This window comes from Pseudorasbora parva, chromosome 8 (assembly GCF_024679245.1).
Source record: "Pseudorasbora parva isolate DD20220531a chromosome 8, ASM2467924v1, whole genome shotgun sequence".
NCBI lineage: Eukaryota > Metazoa > Chordata > Actinopteri > Cypriniformes > Gobionidae > Pseudorasbora > Pseudorasbora parva.
In genome coordinates this window covers 35,551,033-35,575,852 of record NC_090179.1, presented here as the reverse complement: position 1 = coordinate 35,575,852, position 24,820 = coordinate 35,551,033, and the positions used below count along the sequence as shown (strand labels likewise).

General features: G+C 37.2%; 2 protein-coding genes across 2 annotated transcripts in view; both read left to right on the top strand.

Annotated features, from left to right (window-relative positions):
• The window catches only part of LOC137084668 (bifunctional polynucleotide phosphatase/kinase-like), a 125,951-nt gene that overhangs the window by 18,612 nt on the left and 82,519 nt on the right, over window positions 1-24,820 (top strand). The window lies entirely within an intron of this gene.
• The window catches only part of dpf1 (double PHD fingers 1), a 63,990-nt gene continuing 39,327 nt past the window's right edge, over window positions 158-24,820 (top strand). Inside the window, 5 exon segments of the mRNA XM_067451037.1 lie at window positions 158-205; window positions 207-271; window positions 17,236-17,265; window positions 23,946-24,106; window positions 24,193-24,300. Coding sequence (XP_067307138.1) covers window positions 158-205; window positions 207-271; window positions 17,236-17,265; window positions 23,946-24,106; window positions 24,193-24,300 — 412 coding nt within the window.

Sequence of the window (24,820 nt, the reverse complement as noted above, 5' to 3'; positions counted from 1 at the left end):
GACTAGTATACAGTTAACCGCAATGCATTGTGCTATTTGTAGTGCACGCGCCGCTGATTCTTGAAGACATTGGGGGAATTAAAACTACATTTCCCAACACTGAGCATCAGTCAGTCGTGCTGCTATTGGCTGGCTGATCCAGCCGCAGCCCCAGAGAATGAATGAAATTGAAATTGCTGCTATATTACATGTACAATACCGGGGATCTGCAGTCTTACATTGTATCATTCTATATCAAAATGGCCACAGTGGTCCAAAATCCTCTGAAATCGTAAGTAAAAATATTTATATTTTTAAAGGCTTAATTGAATGCATGTCATGCAACAAACAGCGTTCGTTCAAATTCACAAATATGCAAACACCTTTAAAAGTATAAAATGCCGGCGAGGTTTAAACTACGAATGCATGTTGAAATGCAATAAATCATAATGCACGCGACGACATTTTGTCATCTGGGCAAATAAGGCATGTTATAAAGTGCAGAGTCTCGTGTGTCATTTCTGCATATGCACAGTGCTATGGAGGAATGTTGAGAATGTTGACCCGGCGTCCCTGGTCAGTAGCCTATTGATCACTATAGGAACTTACAGTTGTTGGTAGGTTGGAATCGGAGAGTTCACCGGCCACCGAGTCTCGAGATACACGATGACACTTCAACATTTTTGCTTTTGCTGTTGTATAAAATGATGTCAAACAAAACGAACTGGTGTGCTGCCTGTAAGAGGATAACACCGCGGTCTATGTGCCAACTGCCTGAACTGGAAAATGTTGCAATTTATCACTCTAAGCATGTTTTCAATGGTTTTGCATCGCACGCGCTGATCACATTAGACTAGAAATCACATGCAGCGTGAATATGAATTATCAGTGTTATTATTTCTGAGCCGAATGCATGGCTATTGGTGATATTTCAGTGGCGTGTAACATTTGGTATCTCGTATGCGCCGTTGCATCCATGCACATTATGTGAAGTTTCCATTAGATTCCTTTGTGCACACTGACACATTTTTCGGCGTGCGGCACGCAGACGCCACACGGGCTCAGTGCCAAAAATTGCTTTACATTCGTCTGCTAGAGACTGGGACCCTCGGAATGGGAAGACATGTTTGTATTTGGCATGAATATGTGACTGTAGCTTCTATATCGTATAAAGGGGAAATTGCACTTGTGTCGGTTATTTAAGCCGGGAGGTTGCATCTCTCTCCAGTAACTACCACGATTGCATACCTTGACCCAGCAAGCACAAAACGTTTTTTTTTTTTTTTTTTTTTTTTTTTTGGGTTGCAGTTTGCAACGTCACGTTGGTAACATGACATGTATAGGGGCTACAAAAAAATACCAAAATACAAAGAGGTCACATACAAAGCTTGTGGAATGTTATAGCCTACACTCTTAAAAAAACTTTAAAAAGTCACAACGGGCACAGTAGCCAAACATTTAAGTAAATTATTAATATTATTATTGATACCATTTCAACTTTGTGAATAATCACACGAGACATAGGCTACATTTTCCTCTCGCGCAGAAACCGTTAACTGACTAGAGCGGCGCGCAGGATTCAGTCAGACAGGATGCAAGGGTTTATGAGGTAAGGCACTTTTATACCTTATGACAAATTAACTCACAATGTGCCAGAGTCAAAAAAACAAAACAAATGAGAGTAATAAGTGAAATTATATTCGGGTGTTGGCTACTAGCGCTACAATACCGGTTACAGCACGAACAGCTTTGGCATAGTTTGAATTCTGACTAATACTTAAAAAAAACACACACACAAAAAAACCACACTTATTCAACCATGCCAAATTAAGTGGGGCTGAACATAACTGTAGCAAGTATACATGATTATATCTGCTTTCATCACTATGTAGACTGTTTTTCTTAAAAATCTTAAGAAATAGGCTACACACCTGTCACATGACCTTATAATGCACGCGGAAGCCGTTCGTAAATTTCCTGCCCATACTGTACCTATAGGCTACAGTAACCACTGTTGTGTTGGGTGCATGAATTACTAAGTAATCTAATTACTTTTTAAAAGGAAAAGTAACCAAATTACTAAGAGATTTCTTTTCAGTTTTACTTCTGATTTAAATACTGTATAGATTATAGGCCTACAATGATTCTATAAAACAATAGTGGATTTAACATCAATTTATTGTTAAAATGTAGGCCTAGTTTTTAATGTAACCTTCTGGCTTTACACGCTGGTCAGTTCAAGAATAATTTATGCAATCGTGTATTGTTTATTTGACAGAATTAAGTTTAACCGGTGGATGTTGATATGAGATTTATATGGGATTATATTACTCTTTAAAAAAATATATAATTGTTGGACCTGTGTGATGGTACAACCTCATTGAATTAGGCTATAGTGTATAAATAGCCCACTATTTTTAACACTTTACAGTAAGGATCTATATGTGAATCATTAGTTAACATGAACCAACAATGAAACATACTTCTAAAGCACTTAGTTAATCTCAGTATCGATACATGATTAAAATCAAAAGTTGTACCTGTTAACATTTAATAGACCTGAGCTAACATGAACCCCAACAGGTGTATAACTTATGTTAATAAGGACTAATTAATACTGTAAATATTGCTCGTTGATAGTTAATGTTCAGTGCATTAACTGATCGGATCTTTTGTAAAGGGTTACCAGCACATGAATATTGTAATCTTTCAGTGCTATGATTAATTCAGTAGCACTATCTATCTAATGCTTTTCTGTAAAGGAATGACACTAGTTTTGATTCAGTGGCATGTGTACAGGTTCTCTTTGGTTCCATCACTTTCCCTGAGCGGTGAACTTTGTTGTTGAATGTGGACAGATGTTTTTAAGCACATGCTAGGTCAGGTTTGCGTCTTGGTGCTTTTGAAATATTTGCATGAGAAACATGAATGAAAAGAAAGAGTGGCTGCAATCAGCATCTGAATTACTGTGATGTTACGCTCTTCAATAACCCTCTTCAAAGAACCCAGTTAAAGTGCAGTACTTCTGGAGCCATGAGGAGATATCAGTTGAGGAGCCAATCTAATTTACATTACTGGCTTTTATAAATCACTCATTTTTAAGAGATGGTGATTAAATTATGCCTGCCTTGATTGCTGATTATCTGCTAACTGGCATGCCTTCACCAAAATGATGGCATTTCATTGGGAATCACTGGATTAGTTTCCCACTGTTCTCATTGCGTATTTCTCTTTGTTCAGACTTTCTTCCTCTACTGGTCCTCAAATCTATCTAGTAATTATTTAGGTTCACTTACTGTCTATATTTTCTCCTCTATCTTCCACTATCTCTGTCTCCTAAAGTGATGGTGCCCTGTCTCTCCCAGTCATTTCACGGGATGCGGGATGCGGACTTCTCGGATAGTTATTCCGCTTTGCCTCACTGATCTGAGAAAAATGAATTCTAGATAATTCTTCACACTGTCGCTCTTACGCCCCGTTGTAGATCCTTCCTCCCCATCCTTACACTCTGGCCCTTTTTAATGTTTGTTTGCATAAGCAGACGCAATTCTATAAGAGCATTTTTTTTTCTGAAACTGGTGGGCTGTTCTCTTCATTTCACTTACTCACTCACTTTTTTCTCCCAGAGAGACTCTCTTTGTCTTCAAGAGGAGAGAGAGACACAGATAGGTATTTTTAGCTCTATGACCTATTTCTCCAAAGCTACCTAACTCACTGTCAGTCATCACACTGTTGCACAGGGATCTTATAATATGGAGCTAGCATCTATAGTCTATATGTAGAGTACTAGTGGTGTTGCAGTTGTTTAGAAGGTTAGAGATGCATGGTGTGCTCACTTTCACTCTTTTTTTTTGGGAGGTGAGACACCTTGTGGGAAGATTCATCACATTGGGACTGAGGAAGGCTGAGGGAGGGTGTCGCTTCCTGATGATTCAGTCTTGTCAGTGTGAACATCTGAGTCAAGTAGTTTTGAGAATAGGCCGTCCAAAAATGTCTGGATATTAGAATTCCAATCAAATTTAAAAGGAGACCTATTATTCCCATTTTACAAGATTTATTTTAAGTCTCAGGTGTCCCTCAGAATGTGTCTCTGAAGTATCAGCTTAAAATACCTCACCAATCATTTATAAATCCATGTTGTTGTAAATATAAATTTCTGACTACAGTTAAGAACAGGCTGTTTTCGCGCATGCGCCTTTAAATGCAAATGAGCTGCTGCGTGCCACCCCCCTCTCCACACAGTTCCTGCCTCAATCGGATTCAAAACAAACTTACTGGGTTGTCCTTTTTCAAGTTTTCTGGGCTGGTAGATGCACCAGGGACCCGATTACAGCATTTAAATGCGGAAAAAGACTTTCCACAAAAGATTTTTATGATATGTCCCCTTTAAAGGCTTAAGCTAGTTCACCTAAAAATGAAAGTTCTGTCATTAGTTATTCTCTCCTGTCGTTCCAAACCCATGAGACCTTCATTCATCTTAGGAACACAAGTATATTTTTGAACAGCGCCAGAAGAAATTGTTAAATATTGTTGTTTGTTTTTGCGCACAAAAAAGTATACTCGTCGCTTCATAACATTAAAGGCCCACTGAAGTGCCTTGAAACGTGCCGCATTATTCAATGTGCTGACTTTATTTCCCCTGAAACGGCTTCAGCTGTTAGCAGCTCCTCCCCTTTTTTGAAACGGCCAATAGCGTTTCTTTAATATACAGTTTGACTAGAGCGCAAGAGCGGACCTTTCTCTGTTTGGTAAAGCCAGTTTCCTCTAACACTGTTTATCATCATAATCTTGTCAATATAGCTTTGAAATGCAGCATTCTGTGCAGAATTCAAATGGGTCGATATGTTTTGTTGTCTGCGCTGACTCGCGCATATGATCTGCGCTGCGCTCTCATGTCTAAATTTAGACCTGAGCCGTTGGGGTGTGTGCGCGCCTGCGGTGTGTGAAACTAATGTGAAAACAGACTTAATCCGCCTCAAATTAAAGCATATTTACACTGAATGGTTTCCTATCACATATATAGTGTGCTATGTTCCTTTCACCATGTAGAAATTAGTAAATGTGTGTTAATTAACAACTGACCGATTTCAGCCGCAGCTTCAGCAGTGTAGGGGGCGGGCTTTAGATTCTAGAGAGCATTTTGATTGGACAGAAGATTTGACGAGAAAGTGAAGTCCGTGATGATGTCACCAAAATCTGAGATTCGTTTTAACGGAAGTGGGAGACTGTAAATTTTGAATGCTTATATCTCCTAAATGCAAATTTTGTCATAGTTTTGGAACATACCAGCTTATTCATAACTTTAAGGCTATCACAGTCATACTAAAAGCTAAACAACTTAAATTTTGATTTCAGTGGACCTTTAAGATCGAACCACTGGAGTCACATGGACTACTTTAATTATGTCTTTTTTGAGTGAATTTTGACTATGAATTTAAAACAAAACACCCTTATGGCAATTCAAACCATTTTGGCGAATTGGTGGTACATTTATATTAAAGGGGTGGTTGCATGCAATTTCACTTTTAAAACTTTAGTTAGTGTGTAATGTTGCTGCTTAATCATAAACTGTATCTGCAAAGTAACAGCGCTGAAAGTTCAATGCAAATGGAGATATTGTCTTTTAAAGTTACATCAGTTTATTGCCTACAAAAACGGCCGGTTTGGACTACAATGAGCTTCTTCCTAGGCTGGTGACATCATAAACCCTTGCTAGTCTCCGCAGATGTGACTTCTGCCCGTAATGGTAAGGGGCGTGGCGTTTCCGGACAACCTGTGCTTGGCACTTCAGCCGATAAAAATACAGGAAACTACATTTGGCCATCTGACCAATCTAAGACCATTGCGTTTTTCGGGAGGGATGGGCTTCATAGAAGCAGGAAGCAAACGAGCCGTTCAAAAAACGGGAGACAGCTTTGTGGAATAAAGGTCAAATATAAGAAAAATACGGCGTTTAAAAAAAAAAGAAGTATTAAGACATGTTATACTGCGCCCCATAAACACAACCAAGCCTAGAAAAAAAAACATGGAACCACCCCATTAATTTGTATGATCTCACTTGTACATTTTCGTACGATCGTTTATAATTTGGTTTAGGGGTGGATATTTATTATTTTTCAAAATTTTATTTAACAAATATTTCTGTACCAATCACATCATACCAATTCATAAAAAATCACCGCCTTATTAGTTACATTCTATCATCGTGTCAGTTAATGCTGTGTAAAATAATTTTTGTTTTGTTTTTGTTTGTGTCCATTGCATTTGCTATTACTGAATGCTAAACAGCGGCGATCAGCCACCCTAGATATCAATATAGTATCACTGATTCCCACCCCTAGTTGCTTGCTATTCTTGTTGGTTGCTTCTTGACGTCAGAAATGCACACCTTCAAGTCTCAGTAATATTCTGGACATTAGATGTGGTTCAAGTCCCTCCATCAGTCTAAGTTTATGGGATTTTCTTTTCCCCCCCACCCATTTTATCATCTCCCAGGCGAAAATGGTAAGACCTATGGCTTCGGAAAGTAATATCACACCTCTCCTCAAAAAGCCAGATGGTTTGAGGTATATTTTCTTACAAAACAGCATTGTTTGATTGAGAATGTCTTCATCTTCAGTCTGCTTTCGATGGGATGAATCTCACTGATATGTCGAGCTGGTGGTCTGCAGGCTTTAAGGCATAACGCAATCAGAGGCTGGCCTGTACTGAGATTGCCTATAGGGCAGTGCTTTAAAGAACTAATGATTGTGCCTAGTACAGCCTCTAGCAGATTATAGTATTATAGTATCCGAACGTAAAATGTTCCTCAAATATATGGCTTGGCTTCTACATTGGGAGGTGGACATCTGCATCCATCAGGGTATTATCAAATGTCTGCTGCATGCATAGACATCTTTGTGCGTTTGTACACTTATTGAATAACTTGCATATTCTACATGGGCATCTTCAGCCTCATGAGACTGTGTGTGCTTTGTGCTGAGTGCTAGTGTGTGTCAGTATGAATCAGAACATGCATTTTTAGCAGAATAGCAGTGTATGGCACAGTCCATTGCTAAATGTGGGTCCATCAGAGGAGATTTATAGCTGTTCTTCTTTCGCCGTTATTAGGTGGATAGATCCTCTCTCAAGATTTCAGATATTATTAAAGTGCTGAGGGTCAAAATATTCATCTCTCTACTGGACAAACCGTCCCACTAGCCATTTTCACTGGAGATCTATACGAGTACTCGTTTAAAGGAAATCGTAGATGGTCCAAGAGGGAAACATAAAAGCTTAATTATGATCTGGGAAGTTCTACAGTGTACAGTGCTCACAAATCAGTTGATGGTCCCCAAATATGTATTTTATGCAGTGTAAAAGTGATATAGTCTTATAATAAGCTTTGGGATTTACCCTGCAGTACAAGTGCACCTGTAAGCATCCCAGTCCGTCCTGCAGTCTTTTCAAGCAGTGAAACATGTGGCAGGACGTCAGGTCCATGTTACACCACAGGCAACGATTTATGTGAACACATAGCCTGTGCCAGCAAACACAGCAGGGCAATTCAATATAGGAGACAAATGCCTCTGAGGATATATGGTTCTCTACAGCAGTGACGGATCCGGAGTATTCCATTTGAGCATGGGTGTTGTTTGCTAGCATCACGGTCCACAGTGAACGCAGGTGTCTTTAGCAGACAATCTCTGAAAATTCATTGAGCATCCTCAGCATTAACACTTTTGGCGAGTACGTTTCAAATAGCTCATTTGGTTCTGCATACAAATGAGATGTTTTGACACTTTTTAAAACTGAAACTCCTCTCCAAGGTGATGCTGATGAATATGGAACTAATTTCATGCTGCCTTGTGCATCCTTAGATTTGTGCTTGGTGAACCAGGATGAATTCTCCACTGTTAGTGGTCTTCCCAATCGCATGGAGAAGTAATATACTTGCTCTGATTTAAAGGCTTTGCCTACTGTGTATGAAGTCTGAATAGATTCAACACACCCCTGAACACTAACGAGAAACGACGGTTTGAAGTCGCCATGAAACAGAAGTAGCGACAGATGTTTTCTTCTGTATTGGGACGTACATCCGAGTATAACGGATTATCAAAAAAGAAAGAAATGTTGGGTAGAGACTTGGTTCTAGCCATCAGTTGTTGATTGGATTGGAGATGAGGGCATTGCACTCAAATGAATGCCAGCTTATAGCTGAATGTGGATTAAGTGGACAATATTATTGGAGGACGAAATTATCTGGCATACGTCACCAGAGAGAAGTGTCACATTTTTGGCCAGATGATTAAGTAATGACATTTTGATTAAATTACAAAGTCAAATAAAAAAAAAAAATATATATATTTTTACTCATACATGAATCATTCAAAATAGGATCTTGCAAATTAATTCAGGTAAATTTTCATTTCATGTCAACTTTAAAGGCATAGCTCCTCTAAAAAGGAAAATGACTCCCATGATTTACTCACCCTCAAGCTATCCTAGGTGTATTTGACTTTCTTCTTTCTGACGATCGGAATTTAAAAAATGTTTTGAATAATCCGATGGCGGACCAAAATTTGAAGATCAAAAAAGTGCATCCATCCATTATACAAGGTTATTACACGGCTCTGTGAAATACTTGATTCTGATTGGTCAATCGCGCATTCCAGCGGTACGTTATTTCCAGATAACACCCGCTCATACGGGTATTACGAGTTATCTTGACCGGTACTACTTCTATGCTTAACGCTGGCGCCATCTTGTGGCTTAAACAGCCGTGGGTTACAATGGAAGACTTCAAGGCAGGTTTCCTTTATAACGTTTTTAATATTGATCTTTTTCTTACACAAACGCATCGATTCTAATCAGAAGGCTCCATTAACCCATCGGAGTCGTGTGGAGCACGTTATTTGACGGACAGCTGCATTTTTTATGGACTTCAAACACAACTACAACAACTGCTTGGATTAACGTTAGCCTGGACTTTTTAAATATACGTTAACTCCGATTGTATTTGTCTGAAAGAAGAATGTCATATACACCTACGATAACTTGAGGGTGAGTAAATCATAGGCTTGGTTTCATTTTTGGGTGAACTAACCCTTTCAGCATTCATTTTCAACATTTAGCAAGGGCATATGGCAGATCTTCAGCAATAGATAAAGGCTTAAAGCAGGTTGGAACTGTTTTCCTTCGCGGAAGCTTTGCGTAAGAGCTAATAAAATATTTAATCTCGAGACAATATTTTGTGTCTAATAATTATTTATTTGAGACTAGTAGCCGTGTAATAAGCGGGATAATGTACACCCAGCCGGTTTTTATCGCAGAATAAACCCCTTCAGAGTGATGCAAGACCCCTCCGCTTCGCGTCGGGGTCCTGATCACTCTGTCGGGGTTTATTCTGCGATAACAACCGGCTGGGTGTACATTATCCCTTAACAAAGGCATTCTAAAGGGAATCAATGGGCTTATGTAAGAAAAGTATTAACAAGTATTCGCAAGTATTTTGGTGAACTATCCCTTAAATGGGATCAAAATATGCACGATAAAGTATATTTAATATTAAATGTATGTCAGTTTTTATGCCATCAGCTATATTGTTAAATGTTATGATCCGCTATAGTGACTAAACCTTTTTGCACAAAATCAGTCCTTGGATGGAAACTTGGCTAGTGACTGATGTAACGGCCACCTAAAGTATGTTGAATACAGTTCATGATAATGTTTCTATGCCTTTAAGATGTCTTCTTCTATGGTGCACGCTGTTCTTATGTGAGCGCGCATGCATTTTGAGTGTAAGTGTAACGAGAGATGACTGCTCTATGGCGGACTGATGCTTCAGCTTTATAATGTTACTTTTCCTCTTTGATTTGTAATGTTTTTCAGAGTGTTTTCTTTCCCTTTTCCCCCTCAGTCTTTTACATGTATGGGTGTACACTTTTGTCCGAACCCCTTATAAACCTCGTGGGACTACCAGTTCATTTTGACCCATGTCTTGCTTCTTGCCTTCTGTTTTTCATCTGGGCAGACGCCGAAGCCCTCTGGTAGACGTTACACGGAACAGGCTCAAAATCTCAAAAGACACAGCAACTCCAATTTACAATGATATTACTACTCATTTCGTATTGTTCCGATACCGTCCTTTACTTCATTGTTTAGTCTTAGTATACTGGCTGTCCACTGTCCGACATAATCAACATGCACTTTCTTTTAAGTCGATGAGATGAATAAATGTTTGTGTAACATTTGTCCTCCGCTAATGCAGGGCTGAGTTTTGACTATGCAAAATGTGCTGCAGTTCTTCCAGTCCTCAGTAAGCTAGTCTTCAGCAGACTGGAGGAAATGTTGCAGCACATCTATAGAGGGAGAGAGGCAGATGAAGAAAGAAATGAGATAAATCATTTGACTGGGTAGTGTAGTGAAAAAGAGGAGGGAGGGGTAGTGGGGCGGATGACGAAAAGGGAGAGGTGCTCGAGGAGGTTGCTATTGCAAAGTGTAATCTACAGTACTGGTGGGGGATGGGCATGCCAATATCCTCTCTTTTAACAGTCCTAAGCTCTTGGAAATACTGTGGGCCACATCAACATATTAGTCAGCCTCCATCAGTGGCACCAACCACAGAAATACAGCATGGTCCTTTTACACCCACATGTGATGCTAAGATCCACTCACAATGAAGTACCATAGTATTCTTAAAAGTGTTGCTGGTATGAATATGGTAATCATTCAGTCCGCCGTGGTATTACCATCTGATATCGTGGTACTACCACAGCACTTTTTGGTAAGTAGAGTTTAGGCTTATGGAAAGATTATCTGGCACACTCCATGAATAAGGGACATTGTATGACATTTTAAAAAGCATTAAAGGCCCAAATCCCATATTTTTTTATTTTTTTGTTTGGTGTGTGAGAGCTATTAGATATGTTAGATAAATTATTTAACATAAAAATACCTTTCACAAAAGAACTTCAAGCATATCACATTTCTCTTCTTTTATCCTCTCTTTTTTTTTCTTTTGAACTAAATTCATCAATTAAAGTGAAATTAAATGTTATAATTGTTACATATGTTACAGTAAAAACTGTTATTAGTTACAAAAATATTACACTTTAAAATGATTTAGCCCCTTTCTACAGTAATCATATTGCATTTACACAAATAAATAAATATATATATGTGTGTGTGTATGTATATATATATATATATATATATATATATATATATATATATATATATATATATATATATATATATATATATATATAAAGATTATAATATTTTTCTATCTATAAATGAATATTGCATATATTATATCTTTACTATATACTGAGAGTTGCTGGTTACTTAATTACTAAATTAAAATGAGTATAGTGGCTGATTTTTATGAGCGTGTGTGTGTGTGTGTGTGTGTGTGTGTGTTTGTGTTCAATCACTTGAGAGTCTCTGTACAGTAGTTCAACAGGAGTTTGGTATTTTACTGACCCAGTGCAGCCTCTAGAGGGAGCTCTCTGTTACTTTTCAAAAGGACAACTGTTAATTGAGACTAATTAGCACTGTAGGGAGTTTTCTGGTAGTGTAGTGAGTATAATGAGGAATACACCAGTAAGTTTCGAGACAAATTTGGACAACATCTCCCTCTGCCTTTTAAATTAAATAGGCTAAAGAAGGAAGAGCTAATTTTGGAGGATGTTCTATTTTTGAGGGTCATAGTTGAGCTTTGCACAGGAGTGACAGTGTGGATGCTCGAAGCTATGCGCTCCTCTCCAATCATTTCTTTTCTTCTTTCTCTTTTGGTTTGGGGAAAAGGCACCATGCTCTTGAGGTTCTTGTTTTCCTTTGTCAGCCTGGCTTTCTTTGTGCAAATTCTAAGTGGTTATTACATGCATGCATTTATCAAGCATGCGTTATCAATGCTGAACACATTTTATTGCAGAATTTGACATGTTGACAATTCTCTTTAAAGGCTTTAGCTGCAAAGCAAGGACACTTTAAGTGTGCAGCAGCTACCAAAAATAGCTTTGAGAAAGTAGATTATATAATTTGCAGGCTTTCTTTCATTAGCCTTTCCTTTGATATATGCCGCCAATATAGCAACACTGTGCACCAAACTCAAATGTAATGAAAATTCAAGAGTAATTGCCTCAGATGTATATCTGATTAGATCTGTGCTCCATTTTTCACTGATGCTGACAAATTGAAGTCTGGCCTGAATGGTTTTGTCCAAATTCTCCTTCACAATAACATAGTCATTTTACTTCTATTAACTCTTTCCACACCAGTATTTTTTATTTTTATTTTTAAGTTGCCAACCAGTGCCAGAATTTTTTATAATTTTCAAACAACTTTCATGGCTCCCAGAACATATCATGTTTTTGTCAAAGTTTACGTCTCGATCGGATTCAGACCAATGGATCAAAACATAGATTTGGCTATCATCAACACCCTCAAAACATGGACAGTCCTAGCTCATCCTGGGTTGACATTTCATTCTTTAATCTTAGGCAGTTTTAATTTATATTAGGTATGCACCGATACCATTTTTTTCAGAACCAATCCAATCCAGTATAAAAAAAATTCTGAGTATTGGTCGATACCAATACCCAACCGATACCAATCCGATACCTATGCAGTTTTGTTTAAAAAATGTATGTAGAATTTCTAAACCTTAGTGTGTTGAAATGATAATCACTCTTTTGTGAGTTAAACACAATCTACTAAATACAGACAACTTCATTATAAAGAAAAACAACAAATAAAATATGTATATATAAAATCACAATCTATGACAAAAGTACTACTAAAGATGGTGAATAAATTAGATTAGTGGATAATTCGGCAGCAAAAGTTACAACATCACGAGTGCACAATAAAAGTGTGTAAATCTGGTAAAATGTTACACAAAATATATTCATGCAAAATTATTATAGATTGCCCTATTATAGATAGGGCAGAACAAGAAATTATTAAGGCTAAAAAAGGCTATTAATAAGGCTTTCATAGCGCAAATGTATTATAATATAGAGCGGCACAAAGCGCGTATGCGGATCCTGTGCGCAGGATGATGCGCTTGAAGCAACACGGAGTCACATGCCGCGCTCCGTCCGCATTGAGAAGTTTAAAAGAAGATATATCAGTGCGTAGTGTATCTATGCAGTATTCTTATAAGCTATTTCTTTTAACAGTATAACATTTGAGTTACTGTGTTAAGAACTGTACAATCTCTAGTCCAGCGTTGTGATCTAACAGACCCCCGGGAGAAAGTAACATGATTTACAGCAACAAACACACCAAGATAAAGTAATTTTATGAGAAACCATAGACAGTTATCTAGAGATCAAGCATAATAATAGGAACAATTAATCCTAGTGGAGAGAGTATCATCATGTTGACTGTCGGACTCGTAACCGAACGCGACACACAGTTTGAAAGCTGAAAGGAAAGTGACTGACAGCAGCAGCGGAGGGGATTAAGCATGCATTTACGTGAACTTGAATTTCGCATTAAACTGGAATGACTTCAGAACACTTATAATATAGTGCACGAATCGTTGATGATGCTTTATAATGTTTTTGTGCCTTTTGTGGGGCACTGGGGCTTAACAATAACACAGAATATTATATGCACAATATCAATTTTGATGGGTCCTGTCTGATTTATACCCAATCTGGCAAATAATGGCAGATCGGAGCACGATACATGTGCATAATCAATGCTTCTATCACTTGTTTCTGCTTCTTTGTCTGTGTTTTGATCCGGAGACGTACACCGTAAAAAGATGTGTAATAGCTCCCCCCAGGAACCCTATAACCACCATAGACATTGAGGGAGACAAAACCCCTCCAATAATTTGAAATGGAAAAAATGCGAATCAATTAAATGGACAATTATTGAGATGGCCAATCAAATCAAAGTAGGCAGAGTTTACCAGTCACAGAAGCAGAGTGCAAAATTCCAGTGCTAGGCGTCAGTTTAATGTTGAAAGAGGTAAAAAAAAAAAAAATGAGTAAAAATGTTAAAGTGAGGTAAGCAAAACTTTTAATACATGAACTGTTTTGAGAAATGTTAAATGACCGACTGTTATATCCAGTGATGCAAACTACTCAACTTCTGCTTCTCAAATATTGTGGTTTTTAATTGAAAATATGCATTTATGTGATTCATGTCATTCCTAGCTTAGACTGAAGAGATGAAACGTTTCATGTTTTCGCCATTTTAGGTGTACAAATAAAAGTACATATATTTTAATGCAAATCAATACAAATATTATTTGCAAATAGTTTAAAATGATTATTTCCCAACTAGAATTAGACTTATGAATTTCCTTCATTGTATAGTTTCTGTCTTTATAAAAAAAAATGGTCCCCCCTATGTTTAATATGGTTACGGCCTTGGCGCCCCCTACCATCTTACAGTGAAAACGTGGTTTGCTGAAAAATTCGAAAAATGTTTAGGAAAGAGTTAATGAAATCCAATTTTAAACATTGGTCACCTATGATATGATGAGTTGTGATTAAATTAAAGAAAGAACTGCAGGGAACAGTGTTGATCGAGCAAATTGGAACTCACAGAGTTCGGCCTACTTTCAGACTATATTCCATATGGCAGGCTTTCGTTCGTCTTCCAGCAAGACACGTTTCACAGCTTTCAAGGCCACTGCCACAGTATAATATAATGAGATTGTGTAAAAAAAGCAAACAAACTGAGAGCGGCCATTTTCTACAGCTGTCAACTTATTACTGAAAGCCAGACTTGTTCCACTAGCAGCACACACAGGAGTGAGGTGATGGAATGGAGAAGGGGGGCTTGACGGCTCTGTGCTCAGACTAGAAAGAGGCAGAGGGGGGAGGGAGCATTGGGCTGAACCTCAGGGGTGAGTTGCTTTGCATTTGTGTCTTTTTCACTACCCATTTCCTTCTAAGGCTTTCAAGTCTGTGCCCAAGTCTACATCACTGTAACTCACTTTAAATTTTTGAGAAAAAAAATGTTTGCATTCTATCTGCATGGTCAGAGTTTGCCAACATACTGGTGACACCATGGAGGAGAAGGGGTGTCACTTAAAAATAAATAGAAGGAAATGATATTATATTATTTATAGATTGGAATATAATATATAATTGAATATTAGTATGTATGTTTAGATTTCTATAATATATTTATAATAGTTTTTATATGCATACAACTATTTAATGAATGTAAAAATACATCTTTAAATGCACTTTTCAAATAAATAAACATGTTTAACTATTTATTTAAAAGTCTTAAGCTTATTGGCTGCTCTGTGAAATTTCCCATGACACATTACTAGAAAGAAAAAGAAAAGCATTATTAAATGAAATTTAAATATTAATATTTGTAATATTTACTGCATTTTCAAACATTAATTAAATAAACCATTTAAATGTTTATTCGTCTTTAAATTTTAAATTTTAAATTTTATTTGTGATTAAAATGTAATATATATATTTTTAGCAATAAGGACATTTATTATTTTATATATATATATTTTATATATATATATATATTTGTAAGTAACATTCCAAGTCGTTTTTCCCCTAGCAATTAAATAGACATATTAATAAATTAATAAATAATTTTTCAGATTGACAAATAAATAGCCTGTTTTACTCTTTCTTTAAATGTCAAAAGTTCGTTATCATGTATGAATCAGTGACATTTTAGCAAGGAAAAGCAAATTTTAAAGACTTTATAAAAATGCAATCTAAATGTTTCATTTAAAAAGTATTTAACGTTTTCTAGTATTTACTGTTGCTACATGTTTATTTTTAAAAGCATTAATTGAACAAAATGTTTAAATATGTCTATTTATCAATTAGATTTATTTACAATTGTATTAAATTAGTACATTTTTATTCATTAATTCAAGTGACTTAATATTAATAATAATATTATAAAAAAATTATATTGTGCACACAATATATTGTATGAATCAATGAATCAGAAATGAGCACCAAACTAAAGCTAATGTGTATTTTCCTCATGCTTTGCTTTCTCATTGGTCAGTTAGATCAAAGTAAAATCCTAACACTCAGCATCAACTATCTGAAGGCTAAAATCGAACACACACACACACGCACGCACACACGCACACACACACACTGACCTTTCACTTTCTCTCAGCATAGTTTTACTCACAAAGAAGCGAGAGAGCTTCCTCATGGCACACTGGCATACACACTTTTCCCCGTGGATGCCATTGCTGGCCGGCTCTGCCCGCACACAAGCCAAACTCTGGTTGGTTTGCTCCAGGCTTTTGCTTCCTCTTATTGATTTTTCTTATATTAGCTAACCTCACCCATTTCTCCATTCTGTCAGCTTTCCTCCAAGATCCCTATTGTTTTTGGAGCTCTCATACAGCGCGAATACAGTGACTGCAAATAATGTATCGCTCCGTAATGTAGTTAAAGAGGCAATAAGAAATGTTTTCTGTTTGCTATTCCTGTAACTGCTTATCCTGTCAGCTGTAAAACTGCAGCACGCCGCTGCCTCATGCTGCTCATGTGGCAAATTAGAAAACACAGTCAAGGTATCCGATCCTAATTTCAGAGCCAGATATAAGCCAGGCCAGTTAACCGGCTGGTATTAGGCCTTTTTTAAGTTATCGGCTGATAATGTATATGCTTGCTTCTTCCAAAAGCATTGCCAGTGGATAATAAATCTATTCTGCTTTCAAACTTGTGTAATAAAGTTTGAATTATTGTTGTGTTCATTTAATTATGTGCGTCTCCTTTGCGGTTATTAAAGAGATAGTTAATCAAAAAATGTAAATACTGTAATTTACTCATGGTGTTTTCTTTCTTTCTTTCTTTCTTTCTTTCTTTCTTTCTTTCTTTCTTTCTTTCTTTCTTTCTTTCTTTCTTTCTTTCTTTCTTTCTTTTTTCTTTCTTTCTTTCTTTCTTTTGGCAAAAACAGAAACGTTCTTCAGTATGTTGAACAGAAAAAAAGTCATACATGTTTTGAACGATTTTGTGACCTATCCTTTTAAATTGTATTACATCACCATTAAATTGGTCATAGGTCATCCTGTTCTTTAAATATTGGCATTCGAAAAACCTATTTAGGTTGACCATGGTTAAGAGGTTTTGACTGTATAGTTCATGGTCTTGCATTTTGCAGTTATTGCCTGGTTATTTTTCAGTTAATTTATCATAGTTTGAATGGAATTCCTATTAAATGATCATACTTCATAGCCTGGAAATAGATATTTTCTTCATCTGCTCATGACTGTTTCTGTCTTTCCCCCCATCTTTTTAGGCAATCAAGTGGAACCGTCATAAAAAACAGGTATGTTTGTTAAATCCAACATATCAATCTTCTTTCTCTTCCTCACTGGTGCATAGCCATACCCAGAACACAGAGTGTTAAAGACATTTACATTTACTGCGGCCACATTTACAGTCATTTCAATAGGAATCCACACAATCTAAAAGTTCAAATGAGGGCGAACAATTTCCCCACATAGATTTCGCATTAGGTTCAAGTTGGAAGTGAATTTGCTGCATTGACCAAAGTGAAGCTGCTTGGTTTAAAAGTGAACTCTGTGTGAGCAGTGCTTCACACATTGCTAGATTAATGACTTTTTTGTTGTTATTTTTTGCCCATTACATTTAGCAGAAACTCTGCTAGTGGGCACACTTTAAACCACCAGGAGAAGTTGGCTCATTGAGACAGCATTGATTGATTTGAGGAAGCCATAAACACGTTGACAGTTTAAGTAACTGTGACTTGCTCAACAAGTCTAAGATTCTCTTCAAAGGATTGCTCCACAAAAGTTGTTTGCCTGAAGGAGAAAATGACTATTTTATGCTAGTCCCTGCTATGCCGCCTCTTGTGACAAAATGGAGAGTGCAGTATGTATATACATTCATGCTAGCGTATATATTTCCATATATCATTTTATAATTAAGACTTTCATCCCAAGATTTATTTATTTGTTCCCTCATTTACCATGTTCTACTAATTGTTTAATAATTTTCATCAAATCATGGCCAACTATCACTCATCATGCCCACTGTTTAACGAAAAAAAAGAGGTATTGAATTCGTACAAGAGGCACAAGAATGAACTAAAATGAAGAAACAAATTAGTACAATGTTAATACGTTGTGGGTACAAATCCACGTTGTGTGCTGGGCTCTGTATATTTCAGATCTAATTGATTGCTTTTAAATTATGCTTGTGGGATATGAAAACAAACTGTGCCATACAGAGAGAAGCCACCTTATCTCACCGATTCAGGAAGTTCTTGAGGGAAATGCTGTTTTATTGAACTCTTTTCAACTGTGGGAGAGGCCCATTATGGAGTATTCTGTTTAAAACATTCAAGCGTCAATCAGAAAGCCTTTCAGAAATTGCTCGCAAACTTGAATACTCATTTAAAAAGATTTCTCACATATCAGAGACTCCAAACTTTGTTTTTTACTCGCTCTCTGACCTTTAAATATTGCCGGTCCATTGTTTGAGATTGAGCGCTGAATGTAGAGGTGTCTAAATGGAGAACCACAGCACTTCACCACAGGACTTAATACTTTCTCTCAGGTGGACCTGAGCACATGACATTCATTGCACTGTAATTTACTGCCCCTGCACACTTAGTGACTTTTCAACCCACATGTTGAGGACTGATTCCAACCCACACTGAATAACCAAGAAATCAAACATGGAGTAAATTAGGTAAAAAATGTGTTGTTTTGCTCTGGCCGCCATTTTGTTTGGAGAAAAGAGGGTTATTTATTTCAGCCTGACTGAGTTGTTAGTCTTGAGCCACAGGGCTCTTCATCATCCCCCCGCAAGGAGAAATAGATGCCCATACGGAAATGTAATATATGTCTATATATGAAATATCAATATATGCGATATATGTGATATATAAAGTAAAAACATATATGAAACATATTAGAAATTGGAACAATTCCATATATTGACATATATATGTATCCCATATATTATATATGTTAATGTATGTATAAAACATATTTTGACATATAGGTCTTATATATTAAATATCCTAATATGCTCATATAGAGTAAAAACATAAATGCACATATATGCACAGCATCAGAAATTCCATATATTGACATATATATTTATTCCACATATTATATATGTTTAAATTATATATGTGACAAATCATTATCACTGTCAAATGCCGTAGAGTCTTAAAATCTAGACTATGTATACAACAAATGACATTTAAAATATAAAATATTTATAATGTTACTTATTGTCAGGTGAGGCAAGAGATGAAGGACTCAAGGGTGCAGAGGTTAATGGGCTTTTTATTAGACTTCAAAAATAAACAATCGAAACAATCAAACCCCTTCATGCTTGTAACTGGCTCGTCTTAGTTTTTTATACAATAAGAAATACTCAAAAAAACGGGAATTCACTTTTGCCAATAGTTTGTGTTGAAACTAACTGTAAGATTCTCAATGAGGGAGTGAAAATAAATTGTATCTATTTAACCACTGAATGAGATAACATAGTAACAATTTGCACATGGATGGAAATCCAAGACAGCATTGTGAATATCAAAGCTCAACACTATAAGTAAACAAACAAACAGTAAATCAATTCTAAACCCAAAATACTAGTGATACACAAACAAAAAACAGTACCAAACAATTCAAAATGCCCTAGAGGGAAAAGGATATACAGTCTGCAATGCAAGTCTCTTGAGTGTTGTAGAAGTCCCAGTCCTAGCAGGCAATGAAGATATACAATCCTAAATCCTAGATTAGGCACTGGCACAATCCAACACAGGTCAGAAGTAGGTATCAGTGCACTCAAGCCCCATAACAGAGTCCTCTGCGAGCTTCTCTGCAAACTTCCAAACACTATGAATTAACATTTTTATGGGTACATAAAAATGTGCATTTGAACAAGATTGTAAAGCATTAGAATGTACAATTCACTTAACTCTCAAACACAATGTGATTCCAGGCATTTTCACCCATGCTCCATTGCCATGCCTCTCCTCTATGCTACTCGTAACCTTAAAACCACTTCCTCCCTCTGTTGCCCTCTAGAGGACAGGATGAAAAATGTCACCCATGTACCAGAGTAACCGTACATGCTACACAGAACAAAACATGAAAGTACACGCAATGGCTATGATGAGCACAAGCCGCATGCTAAACAAACAACCCTAAACACATGGACAAAAGAGTGTATACTGCCCAAGCAAAACTAGATGCTCACACGAGACCAAGCGAATGCTCAAACTGTACACTTTCAACGGGGAGGAAAACACACATGGAGCTTTTAATGTCCGAAGCCTGAACCTAAACCAAATTATGAAATGCCAGGATTCAAACACCACTATATAAATCCATATAAAATCCAATACAAGCATACTGAATGTTTGCATATATTATGTTTAAATAAACTTACATATATAAATTCGACATATATTGTTTACATATATGGCATTAACATACAGTACCATATAAAAAATCATCATATAAATAATTTTAATATATGTATATATAATAATTTTTCTATGGGTATTTCATACATGGTATAAACCTATATCTTCATATATCGTGAGAATGTATATATGCGCTAATAATGTATTGCCTTATATGAAACATATATGACATCACTACTCGGATATAGGGACATATATGTACATATATTACATTTCCGTATGGATGAGTTCACCAATCACAATGGTTTTACACTTACGGCATAAACATCACCTCAAGCCTCTGTCAATTTGTTATCAGTTTTGTTTCAGGGATGCAGTCATTGTTGCATGATGCAATTTTCCAGCGCTTTTGAGTTCAGTGATGATGCATCAGCATATCAGTCCCAAAACTCCTGTCCTCAACAATACTTCCATAAGTTTCATTTTTACAATAGCTTATAGCGTAGCAGGGAGTTAACTGTCATTTATTCAGCCGGTTTGCACAAAGAAAGAAAGAAGAAATGGCAACCGCGGGAGAGCGGGGTTAAGAAGACTATTGTCAGGACTTTTTAAGCATACCCCAATTATCTCTGCACTTTTGATCTTTCCTTGTGTTAACAAAGGGAGCGAAAACGGCGAATAACCTTCAATGCTGAATAAACTAGCAAAATCAAAAGAATATCTTGACTAAATTTGGTCACACTTTAATGTATAACTTTGCCAAACATTAGTACATGTCTCACTGTGAAATATATAAAATATGAAAATATTATATATTTTGATTGGTCAGTTGGCATTCTGTGCTAGTTTCATAATTACTTATGCTGAATGTACTGGCAAGCATTTATGGTAAACTAGTTCAGTTATTCAACCTCTGATGCACAAACTTGGACACATCATCAGTGTTGTTTCCTGGTGTCATTGGGTGTTTCGGGTCTTTCAACAGATACAGTCTTCCAGACCACTTGACTGAGGTTGATCAAGCCTCGGGCTGTGTCCAAGTGGCATTTTGCGGTCCCCACATGTTACCCCTTTTCAACCATAGCTATCTTGCTGCAGCCTTCATGCTGTTGTTGATAGCTCTTCTCCAGCTTGCACCAGTTATTCCCAGCATTCCATAAGCCTTGCTGAGGGAATGACCTGCAAATCCTCAGCAACCCACCTCCACCTCCACTAACATGCACCCATTCCTGCGGCAGGCCTCCAACGGTCCCTCATACCTCCCCCTTTCTCTCCTGTGCCTCTTCCATCCTCTCCTCCCAAGGAACAATTAGCTCCAGAAGGATAAGCTGTTTTGTAGACCAGGATGATGTCCTGTCTAAGCGTGAACGTGGTGATATGTGCTGGATTTTTCGGCTGCCTATCCAGGGCAACTGTCAGCACCCCGTCTTGGGCTGTGTAGAGCAAGCCAACAGGGTTATTTTTCCTCATGGGCTGCTTGAGGTCTTGAGGACTTGGTCGTGTCTAGACAGTCATTTATAGTTAACTAAAATATACTTCAAAGTTCAATGTCATTTCTATTAAAAAAATAATGTACGTTATTGTTATTATAGTGTACTTTAAAAAAAAGTGTACTTAAGTGTGTTAAGAAACAGTCATGTAATTGTACCTTCTTTAAGTACACTTGAGTTGCCTTTTATTAAATTAATATTGTATTATTAGAAAGTACAGTTTTTTTAAAATATACTTTTTATATGGTTGAAATACACCAATCACACATAACATTATGACCACCTTTCTAATAATAATTAGAGGCCATGTCGACACCTCAAACTCATTGATGTGCTCCTCAAAACATTACTGAACCATTTTTGCTTTGTGGGCAGGGCACATTATCCTGCTGAAATAGACACCGCCACCAGGGAATACCGTTTCCATGAAAGGGTGTACATGGTCTGCAACAATGCTTAGGTAGGTGGTACCTGTAAAATTAACATCCACATGGATGGCAGGACCCAAACTTTCCTAGCAGAACATTACCCAAAGCATCATACTGCCTCCACCGGCCTGCCTTCTTTCCCATAGTGCACCCTGGTGCTGTGTGTTGCCCAGATAAGAGATTCACATGCACCTGGTCATTCATGTTATGTAAAAGAAAACATGATTCACTACACCAGGCCACCTTCTTCCATTACTCCGTGGTCCACTTCTGATGCTCACATGCCCACTTGATGCTTTCGGTGGCAGTCAGGGGTCAGCATGGGCATCCTGACTGGTCATATCCAAACAAACGGAAATGCACTGTTTTCTGACACCTTTCTATCAGAACCAGCATTAACTTCTTGAGCAATTTGAGCTAACTTGTCTGTTTGATCGGACCACATGGGCCGGCCTTTGCTCCCCACATGCATCAATTAGCCTTGGCCACCCATGACCATGTTGCCGGTTCACCACTGTTCCTTCCTTGGACCACTTTTGATAGATACTGACCACTGCAGACCGGGAACACCCCACAAGAGCTGCAGTTTTGGAGACACTCTGATCCTTGTCAAACTCCGTCAAATCCTTATGCTTTCCCAATTTTCCTGCTTCTAGCGATTCAACTTTGAGGACAAAATGTTCACTTGCTGCCTAATATATCCCACCCACTAACAGGTGCCATGATGAGATATTCAGTGTTACTCACTTCACCTGTCAGTGGTTATAATGTTATGCCTGATTGGTTTACACTACAAGTGCACATTTAATACAATCAAGTGCAGTACTTTTTCACAAGGGAGCCTCTAATCCACCCTGGCCAAATTAAAAATGTCTCATTAAAATTTGAGTCACACATTTAAATTTTAATGTAAATCAACAACTGATCTGTAAAGCAATATATAACGGTTGCTAATGACTTATTCATGAGTTATTATAAAGTGTTTCCCGGTTTTTAAAATTGTTTTACAAATACAGCAGTTTGCTAAAGCAGGTTTATCACTGCAACCTCAGCAATAAAATTACTATTCGGTACTTTTTGTCCTGACCAGTTTCAAGCATGAAAACGTACTCTTGAGGACAGAACTGTTGACTGTGCACTCCCCCCAAACATGAACCATTAATGCTAATGCAGTGTTTTTAAACACCAGTTCCTTATACATGAACATTTTATCCCTGAGTGAGATTCTCCACAGTATACTGCAATGCACATGTAATATGTCACTGGCTTACTAACAGAGCTGGAAATGAAATATATATTTCCCAATTAGATACCACCAAAGAATTGTGTTTACCTCATGTCAGTACAAATAGTTCTCTGCATTGGATGGACATTTAAAGATGTCTTGAAGTTATTTGGACAAAAAATCTGTTTAGTACAACATGACTCATCACTATTTTCTCTAATTTCCCCAGAAGAGAAAGACATTTTGAATGTTATATGAATTTTCTCAATGTTTTGGTGCTTATTAGCATAGATGGCTTCAAAGCTAGCACACATGGATTAAAGCTACAAAACCTCAAATTTCGATGGGGCCTTTAATAAATATTGTTCTTTCATTAGTTGTTTGAGCAGTGAAATCAGCCTTTCTTACATTCATTTGTTTGTTGTAACATTCCCTCCTTTTAACTGTTTCCAGCCTTGGTGAGGAGTTTTACCGCGAGGCAATTGAGCACTGCCGCAGTTATAATGCTCGACTTTGTGCTGAGCGCTCCATGCGTCTGCCCTTCCTCGACTCCCAGACAGGTGTAGCACAGAGTAACTGCTACATATGGATGGAGAAGACCCATCGTGGTCCAGGTATGTGTCTGTGTGTACAGTATATCGTACTGTATAGGTGTTTTGAGGTTTAGGCCATGCTACATATCCGATTCTGTTTGACCCAGGTGTGGCACCAGGGCAGCTCTATACCTATCCAGCACGTTGTTGGAGAAAGAAGAGACGGTTAAACATCTTAGAGGATCCACGTCTTGGACCCATCGAGTTTAAAATCGGTAAGAGCTGGTGATAAGAAGGACACACGTTTTATCCATTTTGGGGGGGCTTTTTGTATTTTGTACAATTGTATTTTCTAATTCAACACCCTAAAAACTTTTTTTTTCAGTCAGTGAAAGAAAAACAGAAACTTAAGGTATCTACATAGTATGATTTAATTTTTAAACAGGAAAAAAACACAAATGAACAAACTTAACATGTTTGGGATTTAAAATATGTGCTTAATGTTTTTAAAAGGCTCACGAAGGCTGCATTTTATTTAATCAAAGATACAGTAAAAACGGTAATATTGTGAAAATATTATTACAATTCAAAATGTGTTTTCTATTTTTGTTTTCAACATCATCCAGACTTCAGTGTGATCCTTCGATGTTAATAATTTGATGTTCAAGAAACACTTTTTGCTGCAATGTTCAAAACAGTTGGGCTGCATAATATTTTTGTGGAAACCTTATGGAATATGTATTATGAAATGAGTAGTAGTGCATTGGTGTAACAATTGTTTACGATGTGTGTTCA